This window comes from Trichomycterus rosablanca, chromosome 18, assembly GCF_030014385.1.
Source record: "Trichomycterus rosablanca isolate fTriRos1 chromosome 18, fTriRos1.hap1, whole genome shotgun sequence".
NCBI lineage: Eukaryota > Metazoa > Chordata > Actinopteri > Siluriformes > Trichomycteridae > Trichomycterus > Trichomycterus rosablanca.
In genome coordinates this window covers 8,317,788-8,331,678 of record NC_086005.1, presented here as the reverse complement: position 1 = coordinate 8,331,678, position 13,891 = coordinate 8,317,788, and the positions used below count along the sequence as shown (strand labels likewise).

The 13,891-nt window shown below is 39.9% G+C and overlaps 2 protein-coding genes across 3 annotated transcripts; one reads left to right on the top strand and one right to left on the bottom strand.

The window, feature by feature from the left end:
* The first annotated feature begins 572 nt into the window (after positions 1–572).
* tmem88a (transmembrane protein 88 a) lies at positions 573–4,906 on the top strand. Of its 2 annotated transcripts, XM_063014342.1 has the most exons (3): positions 573–763; positions 3,143–3,509; positions 4,073–4,906. In XM_063014342.1, exons 2-3 carry the CDS (start codon positions 3,153–3,155, stop codon positions 4,352–4,354), a joined length of 639 nt encoding a protein of 212 aa, XP_062870412.1. In that variant the 5' UTR covers positions 573–763; positions 3,143–3,152; the 3' UTR covers positions 4,355–4,906. The 2 variants fall into 2 exon arrangements, with proteins under 2 accessions (XP_062870412.1, XP_062870411.1); XM_063014341.1 differs by lacking the exon at positions 573–763 and having other exon boundaries at positions 2,720–3,509.
* Positions 4,907–5,728: 822 nt separating this feature from the next.
* Positions 5,729–12,887, bottom strand: pcolcea (procollagen C-endopeptidase enhancer a). The gene is made up of 9 exons (XM_063013954.1): positions 12,786–12,887; positions 11,094–11,202; positions 10,555–10,813; positions 9,827–9,951; positions 9,450–9,586; positions 7,232–7,557; positions 6,957–7,031; positions 6,686–6,856; positions 5,729–6,573 (listed from the first exon to the last, which is right to left on the bottom strand). Exons 1-9 carry the CDS (start codon positions 12,872–12,874, stop codon positions 6,443–6,445), a joined length of 1,422 nt encoding a protein of 473 aa, XP_062870024.1. The 5' UTR covers positions 12,875–12,887; the 3' UTR covers positions 5,729–6,442.
* Between the last annotated feature and the right edge of the window lie 1,004 nt (positions 12,888–13,891).

Here is a 13,891-nt window from a genome sequence, read left to right as displayed (position 1 = left end):
GATGTTACACGTATGGTACACATGGTATTTGATTGTATTTGATTGGTATGTGCTGGCCTTAGCTGAATTGTTTATTGTACTAGAACTTCTTGTTTATCATACAAGCCTTCAGTAAAATTGTCTGATTGTGTTCATCTCACTTTTTTTTACCTTAATACATGGATTTGACTGTTGTAGCTCATGTTTCTCATCATCTCCCCTCCCACATTCTTCAGAGATACCTTATCTTCTTTACTACTCCCTGCAATAAGTTCTCCGAGCAAGAATGTGATGGCCATGTTGTGAGAATGGCTTGACATACTAACCAGATCTTGTGTTTTAGCCAGACTGGTACTGACAGAACAAGAAATAATAAAATACAGTGTTTGAGTCTAGAGAGAAACCATCTGGCCAAATTCCATGTTTACCATTTTTAAACCAAAGCCCCAAAGAGAGAGAGAGAGTGAAAGAGAGAGAGGAGGAGGAGGATACCTTCACCAAAGGAAGGAAGGAATGAAGCAGGAAGGGGGATGGAGAGAGAAGGAAAGCAGACTCTTCCATCAGAGAGAGTTCAGATTCAGACAGATGCAGTCACTGGCACTGCTTGAGCACCAAACTTTGATGACAGATTTAACCTAAAAAACCAGGACAAGAAACCAAAACAAAAGACATTTACTACAGTTTCAAGCTGAGAAGATAAATTAAGGATAATCCTCAACCAAAGCAATATTTGGCTGCTTCTGGATCTCGGAGGGAAAACAGACGTCTTTAGCATCATTACAAAGTGAGTATAAAACAAAAGCAAAGTAAATAACACAAAATGTTTACAAATTTATTATAAACAGTGAGAAATAGTATCATATTATCATGGCTCACCAGCATGGAATGTGTTCAAGCTTTTAGATAAATGGATTTATCATAAATTGTTTTTCCACATCTGTTTTCTAATTGTGTAATTAATAGCTAAAGAATAAATATTTGTACCTCTGCGAACAGCCAGTGGTAATGCCTGACTTTATCCAGATTGTTATTTGATGTTGTTGTTGGCAATGATGTTACCAGCATTGTGGCTCTGACGTTACACCACACCAGCTCACTTATATATCTGTATTTAAATTTTAGGCGCATAGTTTATTTTAAAGTGACTTTAACGCTGTATCGTGATTAATAAACTGGAATAAGTGCAAAGTATTTTGCAGTGCAGTCATTTTTATGCTCTGAATTTTCCTATTGTAGTTGAATTGATTGAATCTAATATTTACCAGGTTTTGGTTCCTGTAGAGCTGTGACCATAATTTAACCACTAACCAGACCATACCAGACCAGTCAGTGCTTAACTAGGTCCCAGTGCTCAGTAGATGAGGATGGAGACATTGGTGAGGAATATGTTTTTCATTCAAGACCTAGATAATATCACGCTATTGTTGGCAGGATGATGTGCACAAGAATGATTAGATTGGATCCAAGCCCAAATTACTGAAGGACAAAAAGAAACATTATTCCTAAGCATAAATATTACTGTGCTCTAGGTCAGAAGATTAAAAGGTGACAGATCTGACCAAGCCAGAGTAGTTGTAGATGTCACTGAAACATTTCAGATGATTAATAGTTATGTACATTTTTACAATGGAATCTAAAATTGTGTATACGCATTTCCGAAAAGTGAAGTCATTACTAACACCCTGCTAAAAGGTCATGGCCGGGCAGTGTTGGGTGGGTACCTGAAATTATTTGTGCCTGTATGCAGGAAGTCGAGTGTTTGAGGAGATGTCCTGCTCTGAGAGATATTCCTAGTTGGTTCAGAACACATGCTTTCCTCTGTGCTCTGTTCCTGCCTCATTGTTTTGTGTTTTTAAGCTATCCTGAACTTCCTGTTTCCTCCTGTTCACAGTTACTTATTATCTGTGTTTATTTTCCATGCTGTTCCTCTACATTCTAAGAAAATGAACAAGGATTTTGGAAAAGGTTACATAAGGTGAAATGTTCTCATGTTCTTTGCTGTTATTTGAGCAACTAGGTGAATTGGTAGGTGTTACTGACAGCGGTCCATTAGTTACTCCGCACTATAAATAAACTGTCCTGCATTAGATCTTCAAAAGTGAGAGACCACCATACGACCATCACTGACAAATATTACTTGGGTGGTAAAATATTCTCAGCACAGCAGGGACACTGATGCTACTGTGTGTATCGTCACACAGTGTTTTGTACAGGTATGAGTGTATTATGGTAGTGAATGTGGTGTTGGTATGAGTGTATTATAGTAATGAATGTGATGCTGGTATAGGTGTATTATAGTAATGAATGTGATGCTGGTATAGGTGTATTATAGTAATGCATGTGGTGTTGGTATACGTGTATTATGGTACAGAATGTGGTGTTGGTATGAGTGTATTATGGTAGTGGATGTGATGCTGGAATAAGCGTATTATGGTAATGAATGTCATGCTGGTATAGGTGTTTTATAGTAGTGGATGTGGTGTGGGTATGAGAGTATTATGGTAGTGAATGTGATGCTGGTATAGGTGTATTATAGTAATGAATGTGGTGTTGGTATGAGTGTATTATAGTAGTGAATGTGATGCTGGTATAGGTGTATTATAGTAATGAATGTGGTGTTGGTATGAGTGTATTATAGTAATGAATGTGGTGTTGGTATGAGTGTATTATAGTAATGAATGTGATGTTGATATGAGTGTATTATAGTAATGAATGTGATGCTGGTATAGGTGTATTATAGTAATGAATGTGGTGTTGGTATGAGTGTATTATAGTAACGAATGTGATGTTGATATGAGTGTATTATAGTAATGAATGTGATGCTGGTATAGGTGTTTTACAGTAATGGATGTGATGCTGGTATGAGTGTATTATGGTAATAAATGTGATGCTGGTATAGGTGTATTACAGTAATGGATGTGATGCTGGTATGAGTGTATTATGGTAGTGAATGTGGTGTTGGTATGAGTGTATTATAGTAATGAATGTTGTGTTGGTTTAAGTGTATTATGGTAGTGAATGTGGTGTTGGTATGAGTGTATTATGGTAGTAAATGTGGTGTCATCTTTAGATAAGTGAAGAAGACAAACCTAATCTATGTTGTTATGATGGTAAATAATGTGTTAAAAATATTAGTGAACTCATTCCTTTCTTTCGGATGCAGGAGTGACAGAATGAGTTTATCTCGTAACGGGACTTTAGAGAAGTCGGCACTCAAGGACTTTAACAGTGATGCAGGTGACTTCGAGTCGACCCGTCTCCACCATAGAAACTCCAGCTTATCTGCGGTTGTTGACCCTGTGACCCCGGCATCAGCAGTGGTGGTCCCTCCTCCATACTCGTCTTCTAATGCTTCAGTGGAGCCGCTTGAGCTCAGAGCCTCTCTGGACTGCTGGGCGTGTTCGGTTCTTGTCACGATGCAGAATCTGGTCATTGCTGCAGTGAATGCAGGGCTGGCTAGCATCATATTCGGCGTAATCCTCGCTCCATCACTCGTCATGGTCGTGTTTGGCTTCCTCTGCCATTCGAAGGTACGAGACCTTTCACATACATTCATTTAGTGCTGCCAATTTCTAATGGTATCAAAAAGCAAGGATCAAACCCAGGCGCCAAGTAGCTGTGTTGCACAACACTCACACTTCCGGTGCATGGATTTTGGTGTAAAATTACAAAACAGATCAGCTGACTTAAAAGATTGAAGTGGCCAGTTGCTGATTGCTTTTTTGAGAAAACATTTTGATTATGGTTTTAACACTGTGGCAGCAGTTTGGGGAAGGCCCTTTGCTGTTCCAGAATTACTGTACCATAAAGTCTTGACCAAACTGAAGACCTTTGGGATGAACTGAATAGTCAGTTGCGAGCAGGTCTTCTCATCCTACATCGTCTGACCTTACAAATGCTCTTTTTTTTATTTGGGAGGCTTTATAAAGGGGGCAACTTCATATTTTTGGCCATGGTTTTGAAATAGGATGTCCAACAACCTCATGGTCAGGTGTCCACATACTTTTGACCATACAAAGTGTTTTGAAACTGATTGTGTTTCTATTCAGTGCCACAGAAATAGTAATTCTGTTTATTTTCTCTTTTTGTGTAGGTGCAACCCTATGGTTCCTCTGTGTACTGTTCGAACCTGCTGAACGATGCCTCCTGTGTTGCTCTGCTGGCGGTCGGGTTCTTGTTACTGGTTCCTCTGCTGGTATTAGCTCTGGCAGCTTACTGTAGACTGGCACGCCACCTACAGCTTGGCCTCTGCTTCATCCCGTACAGCCGAGCCGTCTATAAAAACATGCCTGTCTCACAGCACCCAGGTCTGAGAGGCTGCTGCGGCCAGCAGGGGGCGCCGGAGAGAGATGCCAAATCCAGCGTGTGGGTGTGAGGAGAGCTGCGGTTCACTTATACATAACATTCATACCGTCTACAATGCATGATCATTCACCACACATTCTGAATCAAGACCTTGGGAATATCAGGGCAGTGGGAGCTTAGTGGTTAAGGTACTGAACTAGTGATCAGAAGGTTGCTGGAACAAGCCTCACTTAGGCTGCCATTGTTGGGCCCCTGAGCAAGGCTCTTAACCCTTAATTGCTTGCATTGTATCAGTCACCACTGTAAGCTGCTTTGAGGAAAAAAAGCATTTGCTTATTGCTGTAAATGTAAATCAGCAATAAGGAACGTGAACCAAATCTAGAAAATGCTCATCTGAAACCCAACACTCAGCACTGTTTCTTCATTGTATTTTGTAGGTTAATTTGAAGAAGTGAACAGCTCATTGTATTGTTTGACCCCTCTGTGTTCATAAATGTTTTTATACTTCTGAATCTACAGTGAATTTGGATGTTACTGTGATGCTTCTATTTTTTTAATGTTTAATAAAAGTAATTTTTGATGACGTTTAACCTTTTGCATGTTTTAACATTTTCAAAATATTTTTGGACCTTAAAGTTAATGTACAATGTTTAAAAGTTACATAAACTGTAAACTAAAATAAATAATGTTGATAATAATCTTTTGAGATTTTTTGGATAGTGTTTATGAATGAGTATCATTAGGTGAGTGCACAATCTCCACCCTGCAAAACTGGAGTTGATTCCTCTTACTTATTTGAACTAATTCATGCTGATAACACATGATCCCCCCTTTCAATTGCATATTTAATGACATATTTGAATAAAGGCTCTGTTTGATCCTTTGATCCATACATTCATTGATTATTGTATAAGCTACACATTCTATACAGAAAAACTTTGAGGTTATACAACTACTGACTGTAGCCCTTCTGTCACTTTGTCACCACACTGTTCCCAATTTATCAATACCAAGGGACACCCTTTGACCCCACAGCACTGCAATGACACTAACATTAAAATTACATGGTTCTTTGTATTGTACTGGTTTGAGTGTATTAGGTGCAGCAGTGTTGTTGGGATTCAGTCCCCCCTCAAGGCTCTACAATGGATTGGCATCCTCAAAGGAAAGTGGACTCCAGGAAACCCTGTCCAGTAAAACGCTTTAAATCAGAGATTAAGTTCTGGTTTAGTTGTAGTTAGGTAACCGTTGTGACACTTTACATTGCTACTTCACAATGGCACTTTTAAATGGCTAAAATGAATATTGCAGACTGTTACATTTGTTTGATGAATGCTGGCACTGAGGTGTCCACAACACCAGGACACATGTTTAAACATTTCCTGAGCACTATCAGGACCATGTCACATGCAAACCTAAATAAAGAGCCAGCGGTGAGACATAGTGAGATATAAGACCTTTATTTATGGACATCATAAATTACAAATATACTGTATGACATCTTTTTGTTTATAAAGTGAATGAAGTTATAGGTTATCAAGTTATACTTTGCAGTGTGATACAGTAACTTCAGCCTTATTTTGTGACACACCAGATTGAAATGAACCGTAATTTGACCGGATTAAGTAAAGTAAAAGTGGCCAAGAAATCTAGAAAGACTGAAATATCAAATGTTTAAAGATTTCCTGAAAATAACAGAATAACCAAATGTATGTGTCCAGGCTTTTGACTGGTGGTGTATAGCTGCTCCATATTTAATTCAAAATACAGAATGTTTTACTCACTTACTGTGTTCCAGTACATTATATTCACGCCCTGTCCACCAACTGCAAGCACATATCAACTACATCACATAGTCATGCACTTTGCATTGTAATGTCGCCATGACTTGTGGGTAAACTGTGCTTACAAATGCTATAACTACACTGTCATTCGAAAACAGATGCATTGTTGTCACTGCTGGGATTTCAGTATTAATGTCCTGATTCTTAAATGACAAGGAAAAGTCAACAAGAGTGTGTGAGTGCTGGAACACAGGATGACACAACCTGATTATACAGTACCAAAAAATAGAAGACATTGTTTCAGAATCGCTCAGGCTGCAGATCCATCATGCTTTTACTGATCTCATATGTCATGTTGTCTGTAGACTATGAGATCAGCATGGCTGGTTGTTGAGGCTGGTCAGGATTTTGTGATGAGGAGCTTTGTAGGCAGCAGTGAAGCTTCCAGGAACCAAAATGCCACGCCCATCTTCATCCACCTGACCCATCAGAATGAAGTTTTGACCTGAATAGAGAAAAGGAAACAGTTAAAAAACATGTTTATGTCAGCCTTAAATGAATGATCTACAAAATTCTGTTTATTCTTCAAGTGTTTGAGTGGGATTTAGAAGCAGAACCTCGTCTGATTATTGGACACGTCCTGCAGTGGAGCAGCAGTTTAACAGACATGTTCTCTCCGATCTGAGTGATGGTTAGTCTTCCAGCTTTATATGTTTTAATGATGGAGACGGTGGCAACAAGTCGCCCCTGCGGTGCCGGAGACATAGCTGTCACACTGCCTGTAATCACTAATAAACACACAAAGAAAACACACATCACTTGTTAAACACTCACACACACACATATATACCTCTCTGTATGAGTATCTGTTGAAATAAATGTACCTACCAAATTCACTGCTGCAGAAACTTGCCTTTATACTGCCATCTCTCTTACACGTTTTGGGACACAGATGGTTTGGAGCTGTGAATTATACCATATGTAAAATTATGACAAAATAAAGGATTTTAACTGATATATACTTGCAGGTGCCACAACAGTAAATTGGGCTAGCCCAAAACTGCTGGGATCCAGACTTCAAATACACAGCTATTGGCCAGTCGTGCGTTTACATGTAAAATTTTTTGTTACAAACTTATTTTGATGGTACCTCAAATCCTCACCTCTCACCCTTGGATTAGCTGGGTTGGTCTGACCTGGTTCTGGTCTGCGATTTGAGGGTCTGTTCGGATTGGCTGGTACACGTCTAGGTGGGGCTGTAGTGGTGGTGGTTGTTGTGACTGGAGCTTTAGTGGTCGTTGTGGTGACAGGTTTGTTAGGTCGTGCTGGTGCAACCCGTGGAACTGTGGGTAATGTATGTATGTGGGATCCTGAGGCACCAGACTTTTCTCCTGGGATGCTGGAGTATGAAACCATGAATCCATCAGAGGTCACGCTCTGATCAGACACAAACTGCACCAAGAGAACGTTATTGCTGGTTATGATGGTCCTGGAAAAAGAAGGAGAAATGATGGAAGAATGATGGAGCCATCATTGTTTCTAGTTATATCTTTAGTTTCTAATTTTTATGTCAACTGATCTAGTTAGTTAACTTAGTTCTAAATACTAAACAACTTTTCTGGACTTGGGTTCATTTCACTGTCTCCCAAACAATCTGGAGCCTTAGTTAGAGGTATCCACCAACATAATATCATTAACTTATGGGCAGTAATGGTAGGTCAATGGTTAAAGTATGGAATTAGTAATCAGAAGTTCAAGCAAGCCACACCACTGCTAGGTATTCACTGGTAGGACCCTGATGGCCCTTAATTCTTAAATGCTTGTAATGTATGTGGCCACAATTGTAAGTTGCTTTGGATAAAATCATCTAATGCTGTAAATATATTTTATTGAAAAACATAAATGTATTTAATTAAAACATTATCACTGTAAAGTAGATAACATTCTGTAGAAGACGAACTGATTTACAGTACTGTAGCCCACAGGGTGAGTGTTGGGGTTGTGGTGTTGAGCTGTTTTGCCTGTGAAGGACTGGCGTCCGGGGTGTTTCCTATCTTTCACCCAGTGAATTAAACCCAATATGACCCTGACAAGGTTAAAGCGGTGAATAACTGTTCTGTTTGTCATTGGCCACAAAGATTAAAAGCACTGGTAACCTGGGTGAGCTTTGAGCCATTGATTGGAGGTTGTGAGTTTGAATCCCAGCTCTGCCATGCAGTTTCGGTTAAGCTATCTGCTTTTTGACCCCAGCCATTAAACAAGCTGGGATTTGTGGACAAAATGCTTCATTACACTGTACTGTATATGTATCTATTAGGGATGCATCGATACCATTTTTTCCCAACCGAGTACAAGTACAAGTACATGTATTTTTGTACTTGCCGATACCGATACCGATACCAATACCTATTTAGAATACCATTTTTTTTTAAACAAAAACACACGTGAGAAGTGACGAGGAGTTTAATGATACCACGTCCAAAAATGCACGTCAACAAGTAGCGAGTGATCAAAGTGTTTGTGCGCTGACGTGATGAAATCAAGGAGGAAAAAAAATTAATCTGAGTGGATTTGGCAACACGAATAGCATGGATTGTTCTGTAGTGAGCTGGAGGTTAATAAATATTTTTGCAATGTTGGTGTTTTGTTGTTATGTTTTGTAGAGAACGATCAGGTCAGAAATACTGTAAAACGTGTGTGTGTGCTGGTGTATTCTGATATAAACTATATTATCCCCCTGTCCCACCTGTTTACACTCCTCTCCTGCGTTTCCCCTCACACCGTATCCTGCATTCTCATTGGCTGTTCGACATGTAACTCATTCCCAGTCGCACATCTGAGATCAGATATCTGACGCAGAGCCGTAGATTCTCTCTACCGCTCTGATCTGACGTGCTAGAAAACTCGAGCGCTCGGTGAGCCGGTCGGATCGAGTTATTGGATAGTTCACACTTAGCGATCGAGAGCCGAGTTTTGATCGCCAAGTGAATGCCGGGTTGCTCCCGAGCCGGCAAGTCTAGCGCCGACCAGTCGCGGAGCGAAAATCAGGGCAAAAATCGTGTAGTGTGAACTAGGCATAACACAGCAACGTGCACTAGGCACACGGTATCGGATGTTTAGTATCAGAGCCTCGTTTGCGAGTACGAGTACAAGTTAATGAGCGCGGTATCGGGCAAATACCCGATACCAGTATAGGGTACTCATGCATCTCTAGTATATATGACAAGGACATTCCACCTGCCCTAGATTATAGCTATTATTCTAAAATAGCATAGTTTTTTTTTTTTTTTTTTTGGGGGGGGGGGGGGGGGGGGGTGGGTGGCTGGTTGTTCTTATATTCAGAGTACAGAAGAGTGTACATAAAAAATTGTATGTACTCACTCAGGTGCTTTATCTCCACAGTATTTTCCGATACGTCTTGAGTCGTCCCTCTCCCCTCCGTTATAAAAGGCCACGTAATCAAAGCGGCAGTATGTGTCCTGCTCCACATCAAATTTACCAAACTTCACCTCGATCACCTGAAACATCAGCATTTACACATTAGTTCACTAGTGGACTAGCAACAACTGATCGTACTTTAGCTGTAACCAAAAACAACCAACATGTTTCATCTAGCAATTAATATGTATTACTGTAACACTGTAACAGTTACAGCAAGGAACGTCCAAAAAGTGTGCTACAGGTGCTCAACGGAAAAAAATATTTTGGTAACCCACATTGGCCTTGCTCAAATGTTTTTTTTTTTTTTTTTTTTTTACCTTGTCTGGATCAACAGTGATAAGCCATGAACAGCTGATGCCTGATGGGTATTTTTTATCTGGCCAGTTGGGAGTTTTGATGGTTCCATGTGGTTTAGTCATCTTTCCTCCACATAACTGCTCTTCTGAAATGCAAACAAAAATATTGATTATTTACGAAGTTAAAGAAACTCTCCAAAAACAACTTATCAAGAAACTTCTAACAGGCCAAACAACCAGTGATTGGAATCATTTTCTCTTCTATTTCAAACATATTAAAAGAAAACCTTGTTACTGACTGTAAGAAGTTTGATGTGTTCCCCCAGCAGGGTGCTTCTGTTTTCTCCCAAGAACATTCATAAGGTGAATTGGCTGCTCTAAACTAAGTGATGGAATCTGTAAATGTATATAGTAAATATATGGTAATGGATTGTAACTCCTCTTCTGCATGCACCATTCCACTTCTTTTCACCTACCAGAGGTAAATACTCCTATGCTCTACCGAGAATCAACCACCTCAACGATACAGCAAAGGTGAGGAATCCAGTAATCTCACTCATTCAGGCACTGTCATGTTTGCCTGTCAGACACCCAGCATGGTTGGTAGCACTTTCAGAGCTTAAAATCTCAGTGGTGGTGGGCTAGCACATAAGATCGCTGCACCACCTGAGCGCCCTGCTTCCAGTGTTTATAGGTGGAGCAAATCTGACATTAGAGTTGAAAAGTCATTTAAGTAATAGAATGAATACCGTCCACATGTGGTTTTGCTCCAGTAAAGTAGGCAAGGAAGCCCCGTCCACCGGTGCCTGAGTCCGACTCCATCTGCAGCATCATCGTGTTGGATGTAGAAATCAGCATGCCCGGCCTGAACGTCCCACAAAAACGTCCCAACTTCTGTCCCATGTTCGTGTGACCATTGTATATGTCCACAAAGTCATATCTGCACAGGGCGTCAGCCTCGAGATCAAAAATCCTTAAGGACAGCGTCACCACGTTACCTTCTGGAACCTGAGACAGATGGAAAAAACCTTTTTTAACATTGACTGACACAACATTGAGGTTATTTTCACTCAGAAAATGGGTTTTGACCGGGGGTGTTCAAACTTTTGCATTGTCGATTAAGCCTCGTTCACATATGTGCAGTACAGAAAGAGAATAACAATAGACGCTCCACCTCATTTTATTGTACTTCATTATAGTTAACACAAAAATTCTAAATGAAGCAAAAGGTTCTTGTGAAGTCTATAACTTTAGAATGTAGTAATTTGTGAAATGATGTTGGACTTACAGTGATGTACCATGTACATTTGCTGTTTGGTTTGTAGAATGATGGAAATCCCTCACTGGCCACAAAGCCAGAATCTCCCTCCACTTTCCCTCCACAGTTAAAAACTGGCCTGACAACAAAACAAAGACAGAAAAATCATATTTAATTTAACAGTAGATTTAACCAGTTTTTCTTTTTAGTGCATGTTACTAAATGTCCCAACTTTTTCTAAAAATACAGTTTGTAGATCATACAAAAATTCAGATAATTGATGTGACCTCCAAGCCTAAGAACTCGAAGAACGTTTCCAGCTTGTTTGCCAACAACGTGATTGCTCAATTTGGATAAGAAAACAAGTCTTGGGAAAAGAAAATACATACACACACACACACACACACACACAGAGCCAGTAAATGAGAAAGCATGTAGATTTATAAGCAACGCGGTTGCGCAGCAGATAGTGTGGTGCTGCACAGCTACAAAATCCTGGAGGGTTTGATCCTTGCCACTGTCTCTATCTGTGGCTGGCTATCCCTAGGGTAATGGGTTTTCTTTCAACCTTCCAAAAACATAAAACTGGTTGCTTTCAGTCATCTGAGTGAATGTAATTGTGTGTTGCCATGTGATTAATTTGTATCCTGTAACCCAGTGTTTCTTGCTGGAGCTGGACCCACGCGAGCCTGATCAGAATAAAGCAATTAGTGAAAAAGACTATAATAATGTAGGTTTGGAATTTAGGGAGATTTTATTTGGCATAATGGATTTTAAGATTTGTGAGCTTATGCTCAGTACGTTTGGGTTTCCAGATGTGTAATGTGAATTCAGCAAGTAAAGGAATGCACTGGAGTCCATGTGTTTTCTACACCACACACACACACACACACTTTTAATAAATAAAGTCGCATATTTTGTTGGTTTGGGTTGCCAGATTTCACATCACGTAACTACACCATCATTGCGATGGTTGCCTGCACAGATGGGTCTGCTTTCTCAAATGCCTTTTATTTCATGTCTTTTGTAGCTGGTTAGCCCCTGATAATGCAATCCATGCCATGATGCTTTCAATCTAGCTTATTTTGGTTTGCTTTCAATGTTGTCATGTGGGTACCTCATTACATTCATAAAGTAACGTAACTTGCAGGATATCATGTGGTTTAGTAGTTCATTTTCTGTTCTGGCCATCTTGTAAACCTGCTCAGTGGTTATCATCTTCCTCCGTGAGATTTTAAGCAGTTTTCTGATGCATTATATATATTGCATCAGACCAGACCAACGCTTACATCAGTTTTAGAAAACTGCCATGCAGTTAGAGTTTGGTTACACAATGGATGTACACCGAGCTTTTTTACACCGAGTAAAAAAGTTATATATGTTTTACAAGACACTGTTTCTGGCACATACAATCTTGGGTTGCCAGATTTAAAATAGTTGAAATACATTAAAATATTACTGGCGAAAATTACACAGTTTTGCACATGTATGCACACTTCCAGACATCCAGTAAATGAACTGTGTGCACTCTAGGTTTGACCAAAAAAGGCTAAATAGATCCAAAGCTCAACAGCTGAGTTTACAATAGAAATCAAATATATTTATAAACAACTTATGAACAATATATGTAAAGAAAATGGTAGGTAGAAAAGTCCACATATTTCCTCATTGTTAACAAAAGTAGTATGGGATGCAGACAACACACACACACACACACACTACCTGGTGTAGTTATTCTGGCTGTGCACCCATCCAAAATAAAGCAGCAGAAGAATCCCTGAAATGGACATGGTCCTGGTCGAATGCTCCATATTACCTCAACAGCAGCCCACGACTGAGACAGAATAGGGGAAGGAGTGTCTTCAGTAGAGGTGGAGCGTAAAAATAAAGAAGTGTGAGCACATATAATGACGAGACGGGGGATTAAAACGAGGGGGATGGAGTTCGGTTCTAATTAGCTCCATATGCCGAGCTGGATCCAAGCCCTTTTGGACGTTGACCCGAACAAAGAATCACAATAGTTGTTGTTGAATCTGGAATCTGGAATCTGGAATCTTGAGAGAGAGAGAGAGAAACCCAGAAAAACATAGAATGTTCTGGATGTTTCCAATGTGCACTGTCTGGCATGTGTCTGACTCATCTGTTTCACATATGTGGTTTGGATGGGACTCATGCCAGTAGGATTTTGTGCAGATTCTCCACTTTATTGTGTACATTTGGTTGCCAGTTCCCCCATTTCTGACGGTCACTGGCTGTGTAGTGATGTGTCACAAAGTGCACAAGGCCTTTTGATCTTTATGAGATGTAGTGAACACGTCTGGCTTCAGAAAGACCTTTCTTGTTCTTTATGAAGGTTATGTAGGATTTTTGGTTGCCAGATTTTAGATTTATGGTCCTCTGAGGCTTGTAAAGTCAGGCAGTTGGGAGTAGATGTTTAGATTTAGAAGACATCATGAATACCATGACTTCTAAGAAACAGCCATACAGTTCCTGTGTTTAATTCACATTATTCTCTGTGTTGCCAGATTGTACATTTTATGTCTGATTAGGGTGTGTAAAATGATGTGAAATACACATGTGCTCAGCTGTCCACCACATGATCAAGGAGAAAACAGGATTCGTCAGACCTGTCAACCTTCTTCCATTGCTCCAATGTTTACTTTCGATGCCTGCATATCTATTGTAGGTGCTTTTTATGCTGAAGAGGATTAAGCATTGACACTTTGACTGGTCTTTGGCTATGCAGCCATGTACACAGATAGTGTGTGTTAAAATCATCTGCAGTTTCAGTCCATTAAATCTTTTGTTGGTCTGTACCAGATACCATA